At 39.1% G+C, this 21,896-nt stretch overlaps 1 protein-coding gene across 10 annotated transcripts in view; it reads left to right on the plus strand.

The window, feature by feature from the left end:
* RBFOX1 (RNA binding fox-1 homolog 1) overlaps positions 1-21,896 on the plus strand; it is a 1,143,703-nt gene that overhangs the window by 1,017,021 nt on the left and 104,786 nt on the right. For 9 of the 10 annotated variants that reach the window (XM_062503892.1, XM_062503893.1, XM_062503896.1 and 6 more), the window contains one exon: positions 3,856-4,098. In XM_062503892.1, the coding sequence (XP_062359876.1) occupies positions 3,856-4,098 (243 nt within the window). Of the gene's footprint in view, positions 1-3,855; positions 4,099-19,246; positions 19,253-21,896 lie in introns of those variants that run through there. The other variant, XM_062503902.1, reaches the window with a different exon arrangement.

The following is a 21,896-nucleotide window of genomic DNA, read 5'->3' on the forward strand; positions in this document are numbered from 1 at the left end:
GAAATATCTCTTGCCAAGGAAACAAAAGGCACCAAACGGAAAATAGAGCAAAACAAACAATAAAGTGTGAGTTTGACTTCAAAATACAGTCAGGCAGAAAGGTTTTCATTGAATACATTTTTATGCTGCAAATGTATTTTTTAAAAAATGAACACGGCATAAGGAATGTTTTCTGTGCTCTCTCCTTTGTGTACAAACACAACGAGCTTGCTTTATTATGTTTTGACACATTTTATGCATGTCTTAATTATTAAATCCTTTCAGAGCAGGAGAAGCTGAAAAGGCACCTGAGACAGGAGCAGTTTAAATTCTAAGCTTTTCTTCAGATAGGGTAACATGGATAAAATAGGAGAACCTTCACTTGCCTACATCGTGAGAATCCATTTATTTGGTTCTTTAGAGTTCAACATTTAACTAGAAGGCAATAAATTTGATTTTATACACTGCCACGTAAAGCATATTTTTCAGTTGAAATGTGGTTTTCATTAAGACTCGGGCCAGAACATTTAGCAGAGCCTGACTGTCTGCCATCCTTTGTTCTCCTTGCTGTTGCCAACAGCCACTTTTTTAAAAACCCATGCACAAAATGAGCATTAAGGGGTCATTTAATCTTGAAGACACTTGGAACTGAGTCTGAAGGGACAGCTTCTGTTGCCTAGGTGGTATTAAGCCATGCCTGTGTACTGTCGTACGCAGCTTTGAAATTACTCTAATACCTGAGTTCATGGGCTAATTTGGGATCAATATTTCCTCTTGCTTTTAGGGCCATTTCATATTTTCAATTTAATGCATTAAAATTTATTATTTCTTTTATTTGTTTCAGTTCGCTGTATTTTAAAGAGCACAAGAAAAGAGCATTTTAGGTGATTCTATTTAAAGAATTTTTGGTTCCTTAAAATCTGTTCAAGTGTATCTGTTGTGTAGTCTGGGGTTTCCATCAACCACATGAGTATACAAATGTGTGGTAGCTGACACTTCATTGTTCTTGATAGAAATTAGTATTTTGAACAATAAGCTTTGGTTATTACTAGCCAAGTAAATAGTAAAGAACTTGTTTAAACACATATGCTTTTATATTACTTTGCAATATTGTGTCTGTTGAATTATGAATAATAAATCCACGTCAATTTTAAAGGTTAGGTAAGTCTTCAGTAGTCACTTATTTTAAGGGATGAATGTCTCAGATTTATTGTCACTATCATTTTAAACTTACGGCCTGCAGTAGCATGTGCAAGTTTAATTTCTTTAATGTCCTCTGTCTTCCAACAATTAAATGAACCTGCAGAGCCTACACTGATTATCTTGCATGTCAGTTTTCTGCTGGAAGCATAGTGGGGTTGGTTTATTTAATGGCAAGGCTGTAAATCTCTGAATATGTACAAGTTAGTAAAAAAAAAATAAAAAAAATCCCTGACCCTCTGTTGTTTGCTTATTAATGGGGTCTCAGTTATAAATAAGTGAGCCAGACCTCAGCTGAACAAGTCTAATGGAAGAGGCAGAAGAGTCTCAGCATTGTGGAGATTCTGAAATTGCCAGTGCAATTTGCCATTTTGTGATAAATCTAAAAAGTTAGGAGTTGCTGGTAAAAATAATAGAAAAGTTCAACCCTCTTAATTAAATATGAGCTTAATTAGCACTAGGTGTGGATGCTTTGAATATTAATCAGGGCCCTCCTGGAACTGCTGTCAAGGTTAATGAGAGACAGTGGGGGGTCTCAGCAACATCTGGTTTAGGGCTGGAGGTGGTACAAAACCCTTTAGATGAAATGCACCTGGACATCACCCCTTGGTCCCTCTGTGCCATTGCTGCTCTTTCTCCACAGCTGCTGACTCTGATGCCGTGTTTAGCATCTGACAGGAAGGAATAGCTGAAGGACCAGCACTAACCAGCTCCTGTGTTTCAAAACCAGCACAGTGAAAATGCTTATAGAGGCAGAATCTGGATTTGCTTTTGTTCATTCCTACTCCTTGCTCAAGTTCCCCCTGAAACAGCTGATGAAAGAATTTAAGATTGGCTGCCTCCCACACAAATTTATGAAGTATTTCTATAACATTTTATGAATGCCTCTGGTGTAATCCAGTCATTCCCGGGTTTTGCTTCATATGGACTTTTAATTAATTTATTTTTTTTTAATAGTGAAAATACTAGGTTAGAGAAATAAGAAAGAAACTTGACCGTTTTAATATTACAGGGTAAAAGTACACATTAACAAGAGTTTTTAACTTCCAGAGAAATTTAACAGGGCCAGTTTCAGTGCAGCATTAACCTTTCTAAGGTTGTAGATATGCAAACAAATCTTAGTGATCTAACCCTGTAAAGTCAGTCAATGACACTGGTTTCCTGCTCAAGATGGTTGAATGAAGAAATGGAAACCATTTGCTCAAGGCCATACACAAAACCAGCAGCAAAGATGGGATTAAAATTAGAGAGGGTGTGATTGCTAATATAAAGTTTTATTTTTTTAGGACACAGTGAAGGCCTTTTACAAAGAAAAAATCAGTTTTCTCTTGTAAGCCTGTCAAGTACCAAGACTTAACTCCTGTGTGAATTCTTAAAAGCTCTTGAGTTTAGGATGAGTTCAGGTCAGAGAACTGATGTCTGATTTAGTTGAAATTGGCTGGAAATTGCCTTAAGTACAAAGTGCAGAAGAATGTCTTCTATTCATCCAGCTCATTTTAAATTAGGGAATCAAGGACTGATGAGTACAAATAAAATCCCTGCAATGGTCTTGGGCAGGTGCTTGTGCATGTGTTGGTGGGAGAATGATGGAGTAGTTTGAAAGGTCATTAAATTTTAACTTCACTGCACATTTTTACATTCCTTGCTACTTAGTGGGATAATTTTATTTTGTGAATTAGTTTATCTGAGGTTGGGATAGTCCCTGCACTAATGGCCCCTAACGCTGTCTCAGGCAAAATCCCATTTTGGACTTTTTTATGTAGGCTCAGAAATATTGTAGTGTACATTTCCTTCTCTAGCGTAATTGCTTTTTGGTGTGAGCAAAGCATTTAGTCAGAGGCTTTCCAGTTGATAAATTATCAGGCTTGGCTATTTTTATAATATCAAATGCAAAGAGGGATCTCTCTATAAACACATAAGGATAGTGTTGTTAATGCCATAGGTTAATTGTAATACGGAAATGAAATACGAAATACTGTTGTCTTCAAAGGTAAAACCTTTAAAGTTCTTAAATCTATTTCTCTCAACACAGAACTTTTATGTTATTTAAGGTTTTGAACTGATGAACTTTTAGATTCAAATATTTAATATTTTGACTGGATCTCATCATTATTTTGCACTTGTGCCATGCAGTTGCTTAATGCAGAGTACCTCAAAGTATTCTTAATATCTCAAGGCAATATTTCACCTCGGTATTTTTAGTGTTTGTTAATAGTGTTCACCCAAATCCTGCCCTGTGTGTAGGTTGCCTATACTGTGTCCTGTAAATGGTCAGTCAGAGTGGTCACAGACTGGGGGCTGAGCTTACCCGAGCTCTGTGCTGGCAGGTGTGCTCAGGAACCTTTGGAATAAACTGGCTTTGTCCTTCTTCCTTGTCTGAGTTGAGGCATCATTAGTGCAGGCAGATTGCACTGACCTTTCCTGCTTAAAGACTAGTCTACAATTATCCAGCGAGCAGGAGATTTGTTTGTCTAATTATAATAATATTTAATAGGGTTAGCAAAATGCATTTAATGCAGATAAGAAATATTCTCCTCAAGAAATGACCACTGTGCCCTTTTCAGGCCAGGATGCTCTCATTGCTCTCTGCGTTTCGGGTGCAGGACCTTCGCTTATTTTATCTCACGCCACGTTTCTTCCTTTTTTTATTATTTTTTTTCCCTTTGATTTTCACAGGGTAATCAGGAAGCTACAGCACCTCCTGACACAATGGCACAGCCTTATGCCTCAGCCCAGTTCGCTCCACCTCAGAACAGTATCCCTGCAGAATACACAGCCCCACATCCGCATCCAGCTCCAGACTACACAGGCCAAACCACTGTTCCAGAGCACACGTTAAACATGTACCCTCCTGCTCAGACACACTCCGAACAGAGTGCAGCTGACACAAATGCACAAACTGTCTCCGGCACAGCCACAGTAAGTCAAGGTTACTGCTCTTTCTAAAGCTCTGTGTTTCGTGTGTATTTATCAGTAACATTTTTTTCCTTGACACGCTTCATTTGTGTTAAGGCTGAAAGTCTGTCAGAGTTTGCTGTTGAACCTGGAGAACGTGTTTTCACTGGTTTTGGAGTTTCTCAGTAAGTGTTGGAGCTTTATAGAACCTGGAGTTTCATTTTCAACAGTGTTAGACAAAATGATTAATAGCTAGCCCATGAATCACAGCATAAATTTTAATTAAGTCCAATATGAAAAAGCATTGCAAATGAGTGTTTGTAGTCATTCATTTGCGTGGCCAAAGAAAGCAACCAAAAAACCCTAGCCAGACTCATTTGATTATTTTTATGACCTTTGTGTTTTCTACACAAGTAGTTTTAATAAAAGTATTTCTTGAATGATCCTGTACAAAACTTACTGTGTGGATTAGTAAGAGCACATCTGCAATACTGTATTTTCTAGAGAGCTTGTTTGTGCAGCCATTACCCGAGTTGTGTGTGGATCTGTGCTAAACAGAGCAGAAATGATAGACTTTCCGTCTATTTGATTTATATGTGAAGTTCTGAAGTGTCATGAATTATGCAAGAGATTCCTTGGATGGCTCTACCTTGTAATTTAAGTCACAAATTTCACACACTGATAGTTCAGTGTTTCTGTCTTAATTCTAGAGTGGGACCCAATATACCCAGTGCCAAGAGCTGGCAGATTTCTGAGCTATCAACCAGCCCCCTGTGTTACATGTGCAGGATGGAGCACAGAACAGGCAGTGCTTCAAGCATCTCCTGGCTGTCCTCATCCCTGCCTCAGCCGTTCTCCATGCCTCAGCTTACCTCCCCTTCCTTCCTGGCTCATATCCAGCCTAAAAGGTTTCATGCATTAGGGCAAGAAGAAAAGGAAAGCACACTCTCTTAAATGAGCTCTTCAAATTTATGTTTGTTGCCATGCCACTAATTTCTTTATATGGGTTGAGCAAGAAAGGAAAGCAAGAGCAATGGTACTGAAGAATATTCCTTGCTATTATGACAGAGAAATCCTTGTGAATTAATGACACATTTCTGTGGTTTATGCAGTAAAATGTTCTGGTCTTTTTATTTTTAACTTGGTACTTTATATCGCCCCGAGTTTCTCTTTTGTCCGGTACTGGGAGAAAGTTTAAATTGAAGAACATCCTATTTCCTGGTATCTCATAGTGTTATTTGCAGCTCTACTGTGTCTCCCCTTATCCATCTCTTTGCTAAGTTAAATTCCTGGTTCTTTCCAGCTTTTAAAACTTGCTTCCATAATCCTTTTTGATTGTTGTCCAACTCTTGTCAAATACCACTGTCATTGGTTTAGAGCAGGAATCCTGAGCTGAATAGATACTCCAGAAGAGATTGGATATTGACTAAAAAGATAAGTCTTTCCTACTGTACCTTTTTTGTTCTTTTATGTCCCCTGATTTTGCTTGGTTTTTGTGACCACTGCTGCAACTCGAACAATCCACTGCGATGGCCAGCTCAGCCTTTTTATGTTTTGAAACTGTTTCTGTTCAGTCCTGAAGTAAAATACTGACAGTGCAAAAATCAATGGTAAAAGACCCGTCGATGTGAGTGGGACAGGAGCTCATCCCTCATCATTTATTGCTTTCAATTGATTGTGTTTCCTCACCCCATTTTGATTTTTCAGTTTGAAGAAATGTCAGTCACTTTATCAGAGAAGTCAGGGATGTGTTTTCCCAACATTTTCCATAGCAAAGGCTGGTGAAAAGACAGTTTGGATTGTCTGCAATGCCCTTATCTTCTTCAAGAGCTCTATTCAATCCCAGCTCTAGCAAATCCAATGATTCCCTGCAAAGTTTCCTGCTTCTGATATGCAAATAGGCTTTATTGTTATTTGGTTTTGTGTCCTTTGCTATCTTCTCTTATTTGCTTTTTGCCTTCCTAATATCCAACTTGTATTTTACCTGTCAGACACCTTTTCCCTTCTGTTTCCCCTTGGAGTGAATTTCCATTCACTGCAGGATAACACTTCAATTCCACTAACCTGTTATATTCAGGGAATACGGTATAGTTATTTGCTCTTTTTATTGTGCTCTTTCCTTGCATTCTGGTTTCCTTTCTTACAGAGGAATGGACAGAGCATTTTGAAGTAGCTCTCATGCGGTTTATAAAGAATTAGATTTCCTTCCGTTTGACTTTAGGGTCTATTTGAGAAAGTTTTAGTATGGTTTGGTTTTTAACAAGATAGTTTGTTCTAAATTGCAATGTTACATTGAAAGCTGTGGATGCTGTCCCTCAAGAACAGTGCAGTGAAAAGGCAGGTTTCCAAGAAATGTGCTTATCAATGGATCTGCACTGACATTTAACACATTGCTCACTAGTCAGGTTTACAAATGTGCAGAAAAATATTATTTGCAAAATTTACTTACAGGTACCTAGGTTTAAAATCTGTTATGGTAGGTGTCATTAGCCATTTCTCTTGGCAAACTGTGGAGACTTTATAAGTAGATATATGCAGATGGATCCCAGGCAGATTTAACATAGGCTTTGTAACATTATGAGGGTCCAGCTGTGTACATCTCTCTGTAGGTTTCATAATATAAGTTTTTATTATGAAGGAGAGCTTCAGTAGCACTGTGTTAATATTGTACCTCTGTGTGGTCTTTACTATCAAGGGAGAAAAGTGTGTTTTTTTCTAGTTCCTGCTGGCTTTGAGAATAGTTGATTTCCAGTCGAGGAGTTTTAAGTGGAATTGGTGTGGGGACATAGGGGCATTTGTTTGGTAGGTCCCAATGGTTTTACTTAATTTCTTTTCAGTAAGCGGTTTATGTTATGTTTATGTTATGCATTTGAAAGAAGAATAATCAGTTGGCCAGTCATTCACAAAAGAATGCTGTTGTGGTTAAGGACAAGCTGTTAGAGGAAAGACCAGTTTTTGAATTTTTTTACTCACAGACTTATGCACACGTGAAGCTGGATACACCATTAAAATGGTTCTTAAAATGTTGCAATGTGAATCTAAAAAAACTGCAGGGCAATTGTAGAATTACTAATTGCTAAGATGTAGAATTACTACCAGAAGTGACTTAATCTCCTCCATGAAGGAGTGAATCCATGCTGAGGTGAGATACATCCCAAGCTTTCTCTGAGTGTCCAAGTTTCTTTCTTCTTGTCTGATAGAATCATACACTGAAGTTCATGCTAGGTCTAGTGCCACCTGAACCCCAGTAAAGGTAGAAATAATAAAAATAAACTGGTTCTGTGCAACTTGCCTTGATTCCTCAACTTCAACCCAGGGTATGATCCCGACCCAGCTGGAGCCACTGCCACGATCTCCATTTGCCACAAACCGAACAAAATTCTAATCATCGGTTTTATCACAGGTCTGCAATTTTGTGCAGAGTGCTCTTGTAATTCATGTTCAAAAGTACTTCACGTACTCTTGGACACGCTCTTGTACTTCCAGAAAGTGTCTTTCCCAGTGACCAGTTTTAATCTATTTAGATAAAATAGTGTAACACAGTAATCTGTCAGAGTAAGTGCTGGAACAAGAGGTGCTCAGATGGTATGTGCAAGGATTGCTAACTCTGATTGTGGTGCTATGAAACAGGAGAAGAGGGATAGGATGAAAGGGTAGCAAATTATTAAAGACAGGGTGACTTAGCTGAAATAATATAAAATCATTGCTAGGTAATAAAATACTGTCCAAAGTTACTTTGAGTCTTCTCTATACATCTCTGGTTTTCGTCTCTTTGGATCCATATGTTTGTTAACTTTGAGTAAGGAGGAAGTGCATCTGAGTGTATGCAAAAATCAATAATCAAGCAGCAGTGGGTTATTTAAGTGCTGGTAGAGTTTTGGAGTTGCATAGCATCAAGCATGCCTTAAGGCTTTAACAAAAATAGTAAATGGCTTCTTCCTAGAAGGCTGGATCTATGAAATGTCAAAATGTTATGTTGAAAGTAACATCTGATGATTTTGTTGAGTGGTTTGGAGTGCTACATTGAATAGTTATGTGCATTAAAGTATTTTTGAGTAAGACAATGTGGTGGTTTAATCATCTTATGAAATCAGCCTTTACCTGACTACATATACAGATGCAATTGTATTGTACATACATTATTCCGAGGAAAACTTGTTCAATTTTTGCCTGTGGCTTTCCTGCACATCTTCTGTTGATGACAGCAGGAGGTGTGTGTAAATAAAATGACCATTAGCTGGGCATGTGTAAGGGAGCAAGTAATAGTAAAGTAAATGTTTCTCTACAATTTCCTGTTCTTAAGTGTATTATACTAATAATGGAAGTAACTGTCACAGTGTGGTAAGGGCTGAGGTTGCAGTAATGCTCTGTGTTTTATGTGTGTGTATAAAAAATGTGCTGCTTTGAACTTAATTCTACTTTTGCATAAAACTTGAGATCATTGTGCAGTCCCTCTGCTTTGTACTGACCCTTCACCAGGCTTCAAAAGCTGAAAAGTCATGTGATAAGTTGTGTGTTTGGATGGGAGATATTGAGGGAAAAGGCAGTTTACTTGGAGGAGTGATCCATACGTGTCTGAAGTGTTGAGCATCAGCAGCCAGCATGGCATTAGAGGATGCAGGGCTGTTCAAACCCTGTAGAAAATGTGCAGTGCAGAGGTGTGGGTTGTCTCTGGCCTGGGAAGATGATAAGGTATTTTCCTCTAATTTCACAGTTAGAACTAAACTAACTTGGCTATTACCTAAATTCCTCTGGTGTCACCCACTGAACCTGATACTCTGTGTGAAAATAATTGCTATATTAGATATTATGTCTGTTGTTCCATCTGCCCTGTACACCTTGAGATGTTTTATGTTCTCTGGGATGCAATGGCCTGTAAGTTTGATGTTTTCTTGGTGTTAATTTGTCCAGATTTGTGCCTTTTTTAGTCATGTTGCAGAGGCCATGTCTTCATCTGAGGACGTGTGAAGGCTTAGTGATGCTCTGGACTGCAAGATCATTTACCATGTTGAACTTTTTTGTTTTGGGGAAGTGAGATATGTACAATCTTTGTTGATATATTGGAGGATTTAGTATACCAAATACTGTGTTGTGCTTATTAATTTGGGTAAGAAAGTTGGGAGTAGGAAGCATTTGAAGTGCTTTAGTGTGTTGTCTAAGCCTGAAGGTGAGTAGATTATTACTACATTTTTCTGCAGCATATTTCTGGTTTTTACTAGCTCTTTTTTTCTGCTCTGTCCTTTAAGTATTAAGTATTAGTATAAGTGGTTTCCCCCCCCAGCTTCTTTCCTTCCTCCCTTCATCTTTTCTTTCTCTCCTACTGTTCCATTCATGACCTCTCCATCTCCTGGGAGTGCGGGCTGCATTAGCTGTTCTTGCCGTTCTATTCCACATTAAGCAGTGTGCTGTATCCTCCTTGCTGTCCAGGTGTCCATCAGCTGCTCTTGCAGCAGCGTGTCAGGGAGGCAGAAACGTTCAAGCCCAGGTTCTCTGTGCTGTGCTGGCTCATCCCATAACCACGGCTCTGCTCGGAGCCCTGAGCTGAACCTGCTGGGAGCCAGCCTGCCAGGTGTCTGCAGAGTGGGACCTGGTCAGTGCTCTGAGCTCAGCCACTGTCATCCCTGGCTCTGCATGTCCTGCGCTTGCCTGAGAGGTTTCTGTGGGGTACCTGGAGCTGTCTCCTGTGGCTTGGGAAGGAGTGGCTCACTCACTTTTCTCTGTAATTGTGGCTGACAAGGAGCAGAGTGGAGTTTCAGGGTGGAAAACCATGCCAATTCCTTCTCTAAAGGATGGCATTGTGCTCCCCCTCTGAAGGAACTGGAATTTGCACCACAAAGTGGCTGTCTTGCGAAGTCAGATTCCCCCACGGACACTTTTTTATTGCCAGCTGGTGTCAATGACACAGTTTTTATTCTATTTCAATGCCATATTTTTGTCTCTAGATGTTTGCCACCAGTATGCTAGATAGCTGATAATGCTTTGACAACTCTTACAGCAGTGTTTATTCATCTAAATCATACCCTGCTGGCGCAGGCTATTCTATCAGCATGGTGTGCTATTTCATTTATACTACCTATTATATCAGGTCCCAACTGCTCCTTGAAGGAAATATTTCAAGGAGCTTATTTTGAGACCCTGAGTGCTTCACTGCTGCAGAAGCAAGGAACCTGGTCCAGCTCCTGCTCCACAGTGAGGAGATCAAAACTGACATCCCAAATAGATAACATAATGCTGTGCTGGGGCGCTGAGGCACAGTAATGACTTCTGATCATAGGCATTATTGCTTCTAAGAGGCTTCCTTGCTGAGAGCCCTGTGTGCCAGCTTTGCAGCCGTGCCCCACGTGTGCTCCTTTGCTTATGCTAAGGAATAGCAGGAACACACTGCTCACTTCAGCCCCTCTGCGTGGCAGTGCCAGCTCTAAAATAGATTCTCCTCCAGGTTACACAGAACCTGACACTGTTCCTACGATGCTGTTCATGGAGTGTCTGTATGTCGTTGTTTTGGCTGGGAAGAAGATAAATAACCACCCTTCTTTTTCCTGTGTTGCTGAGTGAACTTGGGCTTTGTGATTTTGAGTGGGTATGTGGTGTGAGGACAGCAGCCTTACGCTGCCAGCTGACTGCACAGGAGTGTGTCTGGGGCTCTTCTGAGATCTCAGTGTCTGCTCTTTCTCATTTAGGTATCACCTCAGTTTCTTTTACCTTTTGATTCCCACTGCAAGAAAAGTTCAAAAATATGATGTTGAAATAGAAGACAGAAAAAAATATCATTCTGCTTTTGTGGGGCTTTACAGATACTGTGATTTTTAATGTCATTCATTTTTGTGTGCTTGAACTTGGTGAAATACTGAAGCTGAAGCTCCTCCACAAGACCAAAACAAAACAAAAACCCACCAACAAGGGTAAAGAGAGCAATTATGCTCTGTTATCTTTAGTCAAGTTTGCTCAAATAAATTAGCTGAATGCCACTGATCACCCTTCTGAATGTTGTTCATAGGGCACACTAACAGTTCTTAGATCCCTTCAACAGGTAATTCCAGCCAGCTCTACGGCAGATTTGAAGCATAAAACATTGCATAGGTCTTTCAACCATATTGTCAACCAGAGATAGTCATAATAGTGCAACTTGAAAAGTTTCTTCTAGAAAGCATTACCAATTAATTTCTAATCTGTCAAGTTTAATTAACCAATTAAACAATTTAGGATTTTCTTCCTGCTTGTCCCTGAAAGAGCTCAGCTAATATTGGTTTTTTTGTGTTTTCTTGTACTTTGTATTGTCTCTTGGTCTCTTAACTTCTCCATACCAGTTATTTTACGTGTTATATTATTGGCTTCTTCTTCTCTCTGTGCTAGGTAGCCATGGCATGCAAATGCTTTGGCTGTGCTTGAATGTGCTGTGGGTTCATATGTATTGATAAAAAACACTGTTGCACATTTTGCTGAATACACTGAGCATAAATTTCAAAGGAGACCTAGGTATGCTGAAATAGCCAATTTAAACTTCTTTTATATTTGACCTTCTGCATATTTGCTCCACGTAGGAACATAGTAATTAAAATTGATCCTTTTGAGGGATTTTTTTTTTTGGTGAAAATTAGCTCATTTTCACTGCATGCATGAGTGGCTGTGTTTAGGTTAGCTAAGACCAATGATGTTTTCCATTCTCTTGTAAATGACATAATTGATTGTTCATAGCTTGCAACTCTATCAGAAGTTGTTGATTTCTGTTCACCAACTCTTTGCAATTGCAGTATAAACTTGTGTATTGCTTGGAGATGAGAAGATGTTTGTAACTTCTTGGTTATCCAGCAAAATCCTTCCCCTTGCCTGAATCTCTCCATCAGAGTGGTCAGGTAGCACAGGTAGCTGCAGGGCTGACCAAGTTTGCAGTTAAAAGCTGTGGGGATCATGCAGAGAGGCTTCCTCTCTTCACCCTTAAATCATGAGGCTAAATTTCTATTCATGTGCCAGTCTGTGCCTGGAGCTAAACTTACTCTCCTGCATGACTACATGTGGGTCTCAGCTAAGAATGCTCAGTGGGTTATTACCCCCCAACTCTGAAAATACTTTTTTTTTTTTTTAAATCCTGTTTATACTCACAAGTTCCTATTCCTCTCCCACACATCTCTCTCTTCAGCTTTCCCACACACCCAGCCACCCACAGAATTACTTTAATTAAACATTACTCATGTGTGGGCTTGCTTACCAGTTCTTCCTGCTTAATTTAATCCTTTCTAGGGTCAGTGTGAAAGAGTGGCTGGATTCAAACATTTAACTTTGCTATCCATCAGTATTACAAAGACAGTAACGAGGCATGTCCCTCTGTCTTGGCTTAACCTACAAGCAGGTGAATCCATCTCTAAGTTGGAAGCTGCTTTATGCTCCACCAGTGGCTTGACAGGCTGAGATAGACATTGCAGGCAGAAGCAGACAGAGGAAAATCTTCTTATTCACCAGATATGCCTTTAGGGAAGGGTTAGAAGTTCTTCTTTTCAGACTTTGCTGGAAAAATAATTACAATGAGCTAATACTCTACCATGCACATCACACCTTATTTGGTCTTTCTGTGATATGCAGAAAGAATTGGTTGGTCATTTTAAATTGCACAGATCTAGACATTAAATGGCCAATAATTTATTAATTAACTGTAGAAATTCCAGAAGAAGGGATAAGAGAGTAACCTGTTTTTTTCTGTCTTTTATTAAACCTACATGTGTATGTGACACAGTGTCATGAGTTGACCATGACTGACCTCCCTAATATATTGGGAGGTTTTTATATAGAAATATAAAATAATTATTAATTTAAAAAAACTAATAACAAAACCTTTTTCTTCTTTTGCTTGCTTCTTGCCTACTTTTAATCTTTGTGTGCATTTTCATTGTCTTATCTTCCTTTTCATCTCTACACCATTCCTTTTTTATAGTCTTTGTTTTCTATTTGTTGTTTTTAGATATGTGTGCCTTGTCTCTAATTTTGGTTTCTTCCCAGTTTTTTTCTCATTCCAATATTATCTGCCAGCTTGCTGTCATTTCCTCCTCCCCTGTAGGATACCACAGATTTTAATGTGGCATGGAGAGAATATGGAATCTCTGAAAAAAATATATAGTGGATGTGAAAAACATACATGAATTCTCAGGCATTTTTGTATCCAAATTGCAGCAACTTGCTGGTTCTAGATGCTTTTTCTGCTGATATCCCACACTGTCGTGTTGGAGTATCAGCATATTGTGCTGCCTTTTTTGATTTAGAAAAACTTCTCAACAGCTTCTTAAGAGAGATCCCTTAGGTCTTCTGCTATTCTTGCTTAACGGGGCTTCTTGCATTTGCTTTTCCAGCAGAGATCTCTTTGAATCTCACCCACCGAAGCAGCTGCTGCTGCCTCTGGTCGCTTCCCTACCTGGGAAGTCGCCACTGCCTCTGAAATATAATGAGTTTACCCCAGAACACAAACTGGGCTGCCCATTTAACACCCACCTGCAGACGGCAGCAGGATGTGTCCGTGCTCCTTCCCCGCCACAGCAACCGGCTCTGCAGAAATGCCTGTGAAAGGAGGGGGTGACAAGGTGCCCCCAGGTCTGAGAACCCCCCCAGGGGAGGGAGGTAAAGAACATGGAACTCTCTCTGTGGGGCACAGGAATAGATTGTTTGCCATTGAGGATGTCTCAAACTTTATAAACTGACTGGCTGCAGACTCTGGGATTAAACTGGTGCTGCCTCCCAGCTTCCTTATCCCTTCCAAAGTAAGAATGGAGGGTTTCTCTTGCTGTGCTTTTTCTTTTTTCTTTTTTTTTTTTTTTTTTTTTTTTTGCTTTGGATTGTAATTCAAATACTTTTCCTTTATTCTCTGATTTATAAAAGAAAACCCTAAAACAACCAGCAGACTGCCTTCTGACTCAATGAGAAGAGTGTGCTTACAATCAAGTCTTTTCTGTGTCTCTAGGTTTTTTGTTGCTTTATAAAAAGTGCGTAAAAAGATGTCAACTATTTAATTTCATAAGGATTCACATAAGTTCCAGCTGTTGCAGAATAGTATCGAAATATTTGATTTGAAAACAAGATGTGTACCAAGGCTGCAACATATTGCAGGCATGATCACCCAGCTAGCCAGGAAGATCTGAGCCTGCCTGTGCTAATTAATGTTTGCAGATGAAGCTCCTCCGGTGCAAGCTGAAGTTAAAAACAGATCTAATGGGTTATAGCAACATCAAGTGTGAGAAAAGAGAGATCTAAAAAACGAAACTTATGTAAATTCACTATTTTTCATGTTATAACAATGCTGGGACACCTAATTTTGCTTTCCATGAGGACGTGATTTATTTTTTAATATGTTTGTATTGCAAAAGTATTGCTGGTATTGTTTAAAGAGATTTATTGCCAAAAATGTGGTTATGAAATGTCAGTTTGTTTAAAATATTTCCAAGCACCTTAAAGCTATAAGATACTCAAAAAGAAATCTCATGGATTTTTACTTAGAGAAAAAAATTCATAGGCTTGGCCAGAGAAATTTGCTTATGCATTTACTTGAAAATGCAGCAATTCTGTTGCCTATTTACTTAGAGTCCTTATTCCTTTGGTTTTAGGGGTATGGAAATATTGATGGTGCTGAAAGATGTGGTTTCTCGTGGACACTTTCCACCATATTTCCTCTCCTACATAGTTTACAATTACAGTGTCACCAAATTTAGTGAAACAGATGCCAAGTTTCACCTCTGAATATTTATATTTCCTTGTTGTCATAGATAAGCTTCCTTTTTTTAAAAAAAAAGAGAATCTGACAGGGACAGGTGGCAGAACCATCTCAAGCCGGAGCAGCAGAAAAAAATGGAGCTAGGTTGTTTACACATGAATGTCACTTTTGACCTCTCTTTAAATACAGAATGAATTCTAATTTTGACAGAGTGTTTGGCCAAAATATTAGCTTGTGCTGCAAAGTAAAGGATGTAAACGAGAAATTAAAATGAGATAAAAAATAAATTTTGAGCAAATTAAAAAACTTGCATTTTATAGTAGTCCCTTAACGTGTTGATCTTAAAATTCACTACAATTAATGTAATTGGAGGAATCAACATATTTGCAGTGTAGACATTGAATCATTTTTAATAGATGACCGTTGTTTGATCCTCATGAGCAGGTGATATTATATCCCAATAAATCTATACCGTGGTACGCAGCAATTTAGGTGCAAAATACCATTTTAGACGGAAGGGATAAGCCCGGCAAGAGCTTCCAGCAGAAAGGGGCAGGGTGTGCACAGGAATTGGGCAGAGCTGCTTCCGAAGGGATTGTCCTCAGGAGCGGGTGTGGGATCAGCTCTGGGAGCAGATCCTGCCCCTGGGGTGCAGAGCTCCTGGGAGCTGCTGGCTGGGCGTGTTTGGGTGCAGGTGCTGGGAGCTCGGGAGGCTCCTGCATCCTGCGCTTGCTGGAGTTCACATCCAGGCTGGCAGGAGCTGTACTTGTGAAATGGCTCACACATGCAATAAAAGCACTTTCACACCAGCCTCAAATGCTGCTATTGGCTTCTTCCCGTCTCCAGCAAGCGTTTCCAATTTTAGAACTTGCTCTCATTTCTGAGCTGGGCTCCCTCTTCTCTTTTTTTCCCCACTGAGTTGAAAGCGCTGCACATCCATCCCTTTTATCTCTCTGTTCTCTCTTGAAAGGAACTTGCAGCCATTTCCCGTGTTACTTCTCTTTTTGCATGTACAGCAAAGTCAACTTTCTGAAGATTTTATTGCGTTTTAGAGACAAAGCATGTTCAATCAAAGGCACCAGCATCTGAATCGCTGATTCTGTTCTGTACTTTTTAATGAAGAGAGCCCCTTTTTTATCATTTTGCTATTACTGTGCATTAAGAGATGCTTCCATTTTCAATATAACTAGTTTTTTTTTTTTAATTTTTGGTTGTTTTTTTTAATTTTTTGTGCCTTTTCTTTTTTTTTTTCTTTTCCAAATACATATTTTTTTAGGACACCAGATTTGTTATATCCCGGGCTCCCACATGTCCCCCTTAGCCCGGTGAATCTAATTTTTCTACCTGGAAACTTCCCTGGGTTGTAATTTGAGGATATGGGATATTTGTCTGGAGTTATTCAAAGTTAAGTTTCTTAAACAGACTATTGCATGCCTAGAAATGTCACATCTACTCACTCCGTGCCAGATGATACAGGTGATGTTAATTCTAACTAGGCAAGTGCAGTAAATCTTGCTATAGCAAAAATCAGTCATTTTGTGTGTCACGTTTCTGACTGAAAAATGTGTCACCCCTTCCAGCCATGTGTGCCCTGGCCACCCACTATAAGAAATTGCTTTCCACTATCATCAGCTGTTTAATATCTCTACAGACAATCTATTCAGATAGCAAGCTGAAGCTACTTTCAGTACCTCCAGTTTCCTTAACCTAAACAGTCATAATGTATTGCTGCACATCTGAGTAGCTTTCTAATTAATTGAATTATTGATTGGACATATTTCAGACACTGATCATTTAGAGCTGCTAAGTTTAGGACCAGCTAGCTAGGAGCTATAATTTAGTAACTTGATACTTTTTATTTTGGTTGAACTTACTGCGTCCTGTGTTTTAAAGGCTACTGCCTTCAGTCAGAAGGGAGGGCTTGTACTGCTGAATATTAAAGTTTCAGGTTATCTATCTATCTATCTGTCTATCTGTCTGTCTGTCTGTCTATCTATCCATCTATCTATCTATCTATCTATCTATCAGTTTTCTTCCATGAAGAATGGTGCTTTGCCTTTATTGTAAGAAAATGAAGATATTTTGATCCATCATTGGGTTTAAGACGTACACAGGAAGGTCCCTCGTGTCACACACAGGTGTCAGACCAATGACTCCATTCTCTTCTGCAAAGCTGTGTCCCCTCATGCTGCTGGGACTAAAAAGAAAGGAAAATAGGTGGTTGGTGATAAGTTTGTTGCCCCTCTAACAAACATTTATTACAAGGGATTGTTCTTGATCTTACTTTTTGGGTGAGGAAATGGGATTTAACCAGAAAGTCTATAAGATGCAATTGAAAGAACTAATTATTTGGGGATGCTTTGTGACACCTTGTGCTATTGATGAAATGCAGAAGCAGGTGTGGCACTTGCTCAGCAGTTTTCAACAAGAGCAGATATTTCATGCCAAAAGCTATTCACATCTTTTGCAGCTGGGCTCTTTGGTAATTTGAATAGTGCCCAGGTGATAAATTTGTTGCTCTCACTTTGATAAAATACCTTTGCACCATGCCCTTCTTTTGGTGTTAACAATATCCTAGTGCACGTTGAGGACAATTTTGTCACTGAGTAAAAGAGCTTTGAGTGCTCTGGGGGCTTGAAGGTTTGTTTTTTTCTTTTTAAGTTTTCTTCAGTGTTTTGTCTGTAGTCACCGTACCAGTGCCCAGTCCACTCTTTGGTGCATTGAAGATGGGAAATACACAAAATACCCGAGGCTGAGGTTGATGCTGCAAGAACAGAACACCGGGGCTCAGAGCCACCCTGCACCTTGGGGCTGATGAATTGCCTTGTCACAGAGATGTAACCCACGTCCCGAAGTCCTGCCGTGGTTTTGCCCTCCCACAGGTGTCACAGGTGCAGGAGGGTGTGTGACAGGCTGTGCTGCAGCTGAGGAGACCAGGGGTGTTCCTTACCAGCAACTTGTCAGAGCACAGGGGCATCTCTGGGTGTGAATGCAAGGCAATTCTTCTGTGTTTTCTCCAAAATTTCTGATGTGTTTCCAGGTGATCATTCTTTCTATGAGGAAGTTGAATTGCATTTCCTACCACTCTCATGGGGGAGCACAAAACAGTTTGAGTCTGTGACCTCAAATGATGAAGGTACTTCTTTATATTCAGGACTTCTTTAGGTTTGGGAGTTGGCTGTAAGACTGAGATATTTCTGAATGTGCTGCTGATCTAATCTCATGTGATTCTTTCTTGTTGAGTTTAGAGGATGATCCTTTCCAAGCATCTCATGAAAAGATTTATTTAATCCTTATCACCGTTTTGTGAGATTTTGCTGAATTACAATTATTGTTTTTTTTCTGCTTTTGTTGAGAAGGAACTGGGATACAAATAGTTTAAACAACCTGCCAGAGGCAAATCTGTGACAAAATTGATTGCAGAAGCTGGATGTCCTGAGCCCAAGTGTCTAGACTGAGAAATAGTCTTTTTCCTCCACAACAGCAGAATGCTATTGCTGAATTTCATTTTGAACTGATGCTTCTGGAGCATTGAGATTTGAATAGATCACAGTCTCAGCTTGATTTGTGTGACTGCTATGTTTCACATGTATGAATAAAAAAGAATGTTGCTGAGATACTCAGTTACTTAGGAAATATATATATATAGGTATTTTTATTATTTTTTTTTTAAGGCAAACTGTGCAGCTTAGTTTGCCTTTCAGACATACCATGCAGACAGTGTGAGGTTACCAGCTCTTCATTCACCCCCTGCCCTGGGTTTGTGATGAGCTGATACCACACACAAGGACAAGATGCATCTGCTCCGTTGCTATGGTATAGTTTTCAGAGTTTTCATGTCTCTTCCAAGGAGGAATGGGATTGAGGAGTCAGAGTGGGGCATTAAATGATGCAAGGAGCACGACTGCTGCCAGGATCATGGCAGGGGTCTAAAACTCCCTGTGTTACATACGTAGCAGACATGGAAGTGCTCAGTTGTGTGTGTAGCTTTACAAATACAGGCACCTGGGCCTGGAAGCTGGCCCTGGAATTAGAGAGGTGCTGAGTTTAAAGCCTGCACTGCACAGTCTGAGAGAGTCACAGGAAGGGTGGCAGGAGAGCCCAGTATGCACAAGGAGCATCACTGGGAGGGAGACTGGCAGCTTCTTGTTGGAGAAGAGCACTTCAGCACCTCCTTAACCTGTTCTATCTGTAACAAAGTTATTTATATTTGTTTGGTTTCTTTTTTATTTCTCTTCCCCCCCCCACAATAACTGCAGTGGGCAAGGCCAACAGTGATCTGTATCTAGTACAATTACCAGCAGGCAGAAACTCCTCAGTGGCTGACACTGACTTCTTCTTTCAACCATCCCTGCATAAGTCTGCAGAAGATTGCAACTGAGCAGCTGAGACCCTTCTTCCCTTTCCATCACATTTTCCCACATAGTCTTCCTTTCCTGTCTTTTTTTCTTTCTTTTTTTTTTTTTTTTTCCCATTGCACAGGTGCCTGTGTGTATGAGGGTACTGCCTTACCCTGTCACACACACCTGAGAGAGAAGAAAGACCAGACAGGTTTGGACAGGTCTTGTTTTTCTCAGAGATATAAAAATTCATAGTGCTTGTTAGCCCCAAATTTTATAGGAATGTGTGTGAAGATACAATTTGGCCTTGCTTACAGTAGGTTTCAATACCTCAGATTTTATGTGAATTGCTGGGAAGAATATTTGCAGCTGATACTGTATTTGTGCAATATTTATTCAATACATTAGTCAGCTGTGGGGTTATTTTCTCAAATGGGGTCTGAGCATCTGCCTGAATGGCTAGGCTATACTTTGTGGTTTTTTGGTTTCTTTTGTTAAATACAGAGCATATGTAGGTGAGGCACATATTACTTAAGTAATTGTGACAATTCTCATACCAAGAGTACTTCTGGTTGTATGGCTCTTATACACTGCTGAATATTGCAGGAAGCAAAAGAGCTATATGTGCTTCTTCTAACAATTTCTTATTTTATTTTAGAATAAAATATGCATGGGAAGTTGTTTGGTTTTTTGTTTTGTTTTGTTTTTACGTTGGCATGAGACCCTCCTTAAGGCATTTTGTAGCTTAATGTCATTTCCATGGATAGTGGGAAAAACAGTTTTACTTTGCACTAGTATCTTTCCTAAAAACACAGACTATAAACCAAAGTGATTCTAAATGCAGGCAAAGAGAAATTATAAATGTTCCTAAAAACCGAGAGCTAAAATACAGTGCTGTATATGAGCTTTCAGTTTGATAAATACTTACTTATGAGGTCATAAATACTTGAGGTACAAAAGGTTAATGTAGTGTGAAAGGCTGTAAAACACAGCGAGCAACCTGCTAGATCATAATGATGCATTAGCACCTTTCAGTATGGATGCTGGTGGTTATAAAAATCTTCAGCTTGGATTTATTCTGTAGTACAAGAATGTAAAGCCAAAGTATCTTCCCTGTGTACTTTTACTTATCTTCTCATATTTATTTCTCTTTGTAAAAAAAGCAACAAAAAAAACCAACCCGACAACGAAAAAAGAGGCTCTCATCTGTTCATAAATGCTTGCTGACTGAAACTGATAAAAACCCATTTTTGACTAATATAATTTCTCAAAAGCATGTCAGGTGTTGTCTGGGTGCGCAAAGAAAGTAATAAAATAAAGTAATACTCAGTGATTTTTTTCTGTCTTCTCTGTATTAATAAGTTTCCATGAGATAAAGTAAGCAATATAATGCATAAAGGAAGCAAAAGTGATATAAATTTTGGAAAGCAATAACACAAGTTACCTTTGAGGGGAAAGAAATTTGGTACTAAAATCACAAACTGAGCATTTATTGAGTGGTAAAATTGACTTTATCATAATAAATATAGTATTTCTCAGTCTCAGAAATCCTCGGCATTTTATAATTGTCTCCAATGTGCTGATGCAGCTAATATTTCTCATTTAATATCTACCTCTGTGGAGTGTTAATTTTCATGCTTTGGTGCTCATTGCTTTTTACTAAAGGAAATTACTTCCTCTTACTGTTATATCAGAGCTTATGACAGATTAGGATAATTTTGCTGTCATTAATCTTTGGAGTCCGTTCCATACTTTTCAATGAACTGCCAGGTTATGGCCAGGCTAAATTGAAACACTTAATAAAATCTAGAATCAAATATAAAAAAAAAAATACAAAAATTGCAGGCTGTTGATACCTGCTTTCATCCCTCTCTACTCTCTGGTTACAAAAGAGGTATTTTATTTGTCAATTTATTCTCTTCATGAACTACATCTGCATCTGGAAGGTATTCAATAGCTTTGGGGGACTAGACAAGAAAATTGTTGAAGTGGAAATATTTGATTTAGACACATCCATATTTTTTTGTTATCATTTTGAGGCATTGAAAATCTACACATTCTGTTCTTATTAAGATACAATTCTTTTTAGTTGAAGACCTTATTTAAATTTGCAAGGAGCACTGTGAGCACTTGCTGTGCTGACAGAATTAGCACAAAAAACCTGTGAGAGACCAGTGAAGCACCTTGTAAAAGCCCTCATAATTTCTCTGAACATAACATATTTCTTCACAAATGCTGAGGTGGTTTGCTTTATTTTGGAGCAATTGGCCAAGCTAGAAATCCAAATCACAAAGCCCTGGTAGTCAAGTATATCAGATACATAACTTGCCTTGGCAAATGCTGCTACATAGTACAAAAGACAGGATTTTGATGATAACAACAACACAAATATACATATATATATATGTGGATATATATGTGTGTGTGTGTGTGTGTGTATATATGTATATATGTAACCAATTTGTTGCAGATTAGGTTATGAGCCTTTCTGTGTCATACTTTTGGGCAGGGACTTTGTTTATTTTATTTGTTAGGACTTTTTGCTCATAGCCTGCAGTGCCTGAAAGCAGCCCCACTGCTCAGTCTTTCTGATGGACTAGCTGAGTATTTCACCAGGGCCTCTTCCCCCTTTCTGTCTTTCTTTTTAGAATTAAATGTCCTTCTCATGCTACAGTAATCATGGATATTGTTAATAGAATTGCGTGGTAGAACTTAATTAACCTTTTCTTCTTGCTTTTTTATTTAAAGGAAATTTGAGCGAGCTCAATGGCGTGGTTCCTAATTTAATGCAT

Source organism: Cinclus cinclus, chromosome 16 (genome assembly GCF_963662255.1).
Source record: "Cinclus cinclus chromosome 16, bCinCin1.1, whole genome shotgun sequence".
In the NCBI taxonomy this organism is placed as follows: Eukaryota; Metazoa; Chordata; class Aves; order Passeriformes; family Cinclidae; genus Cinclus; species Cinclus cinclus.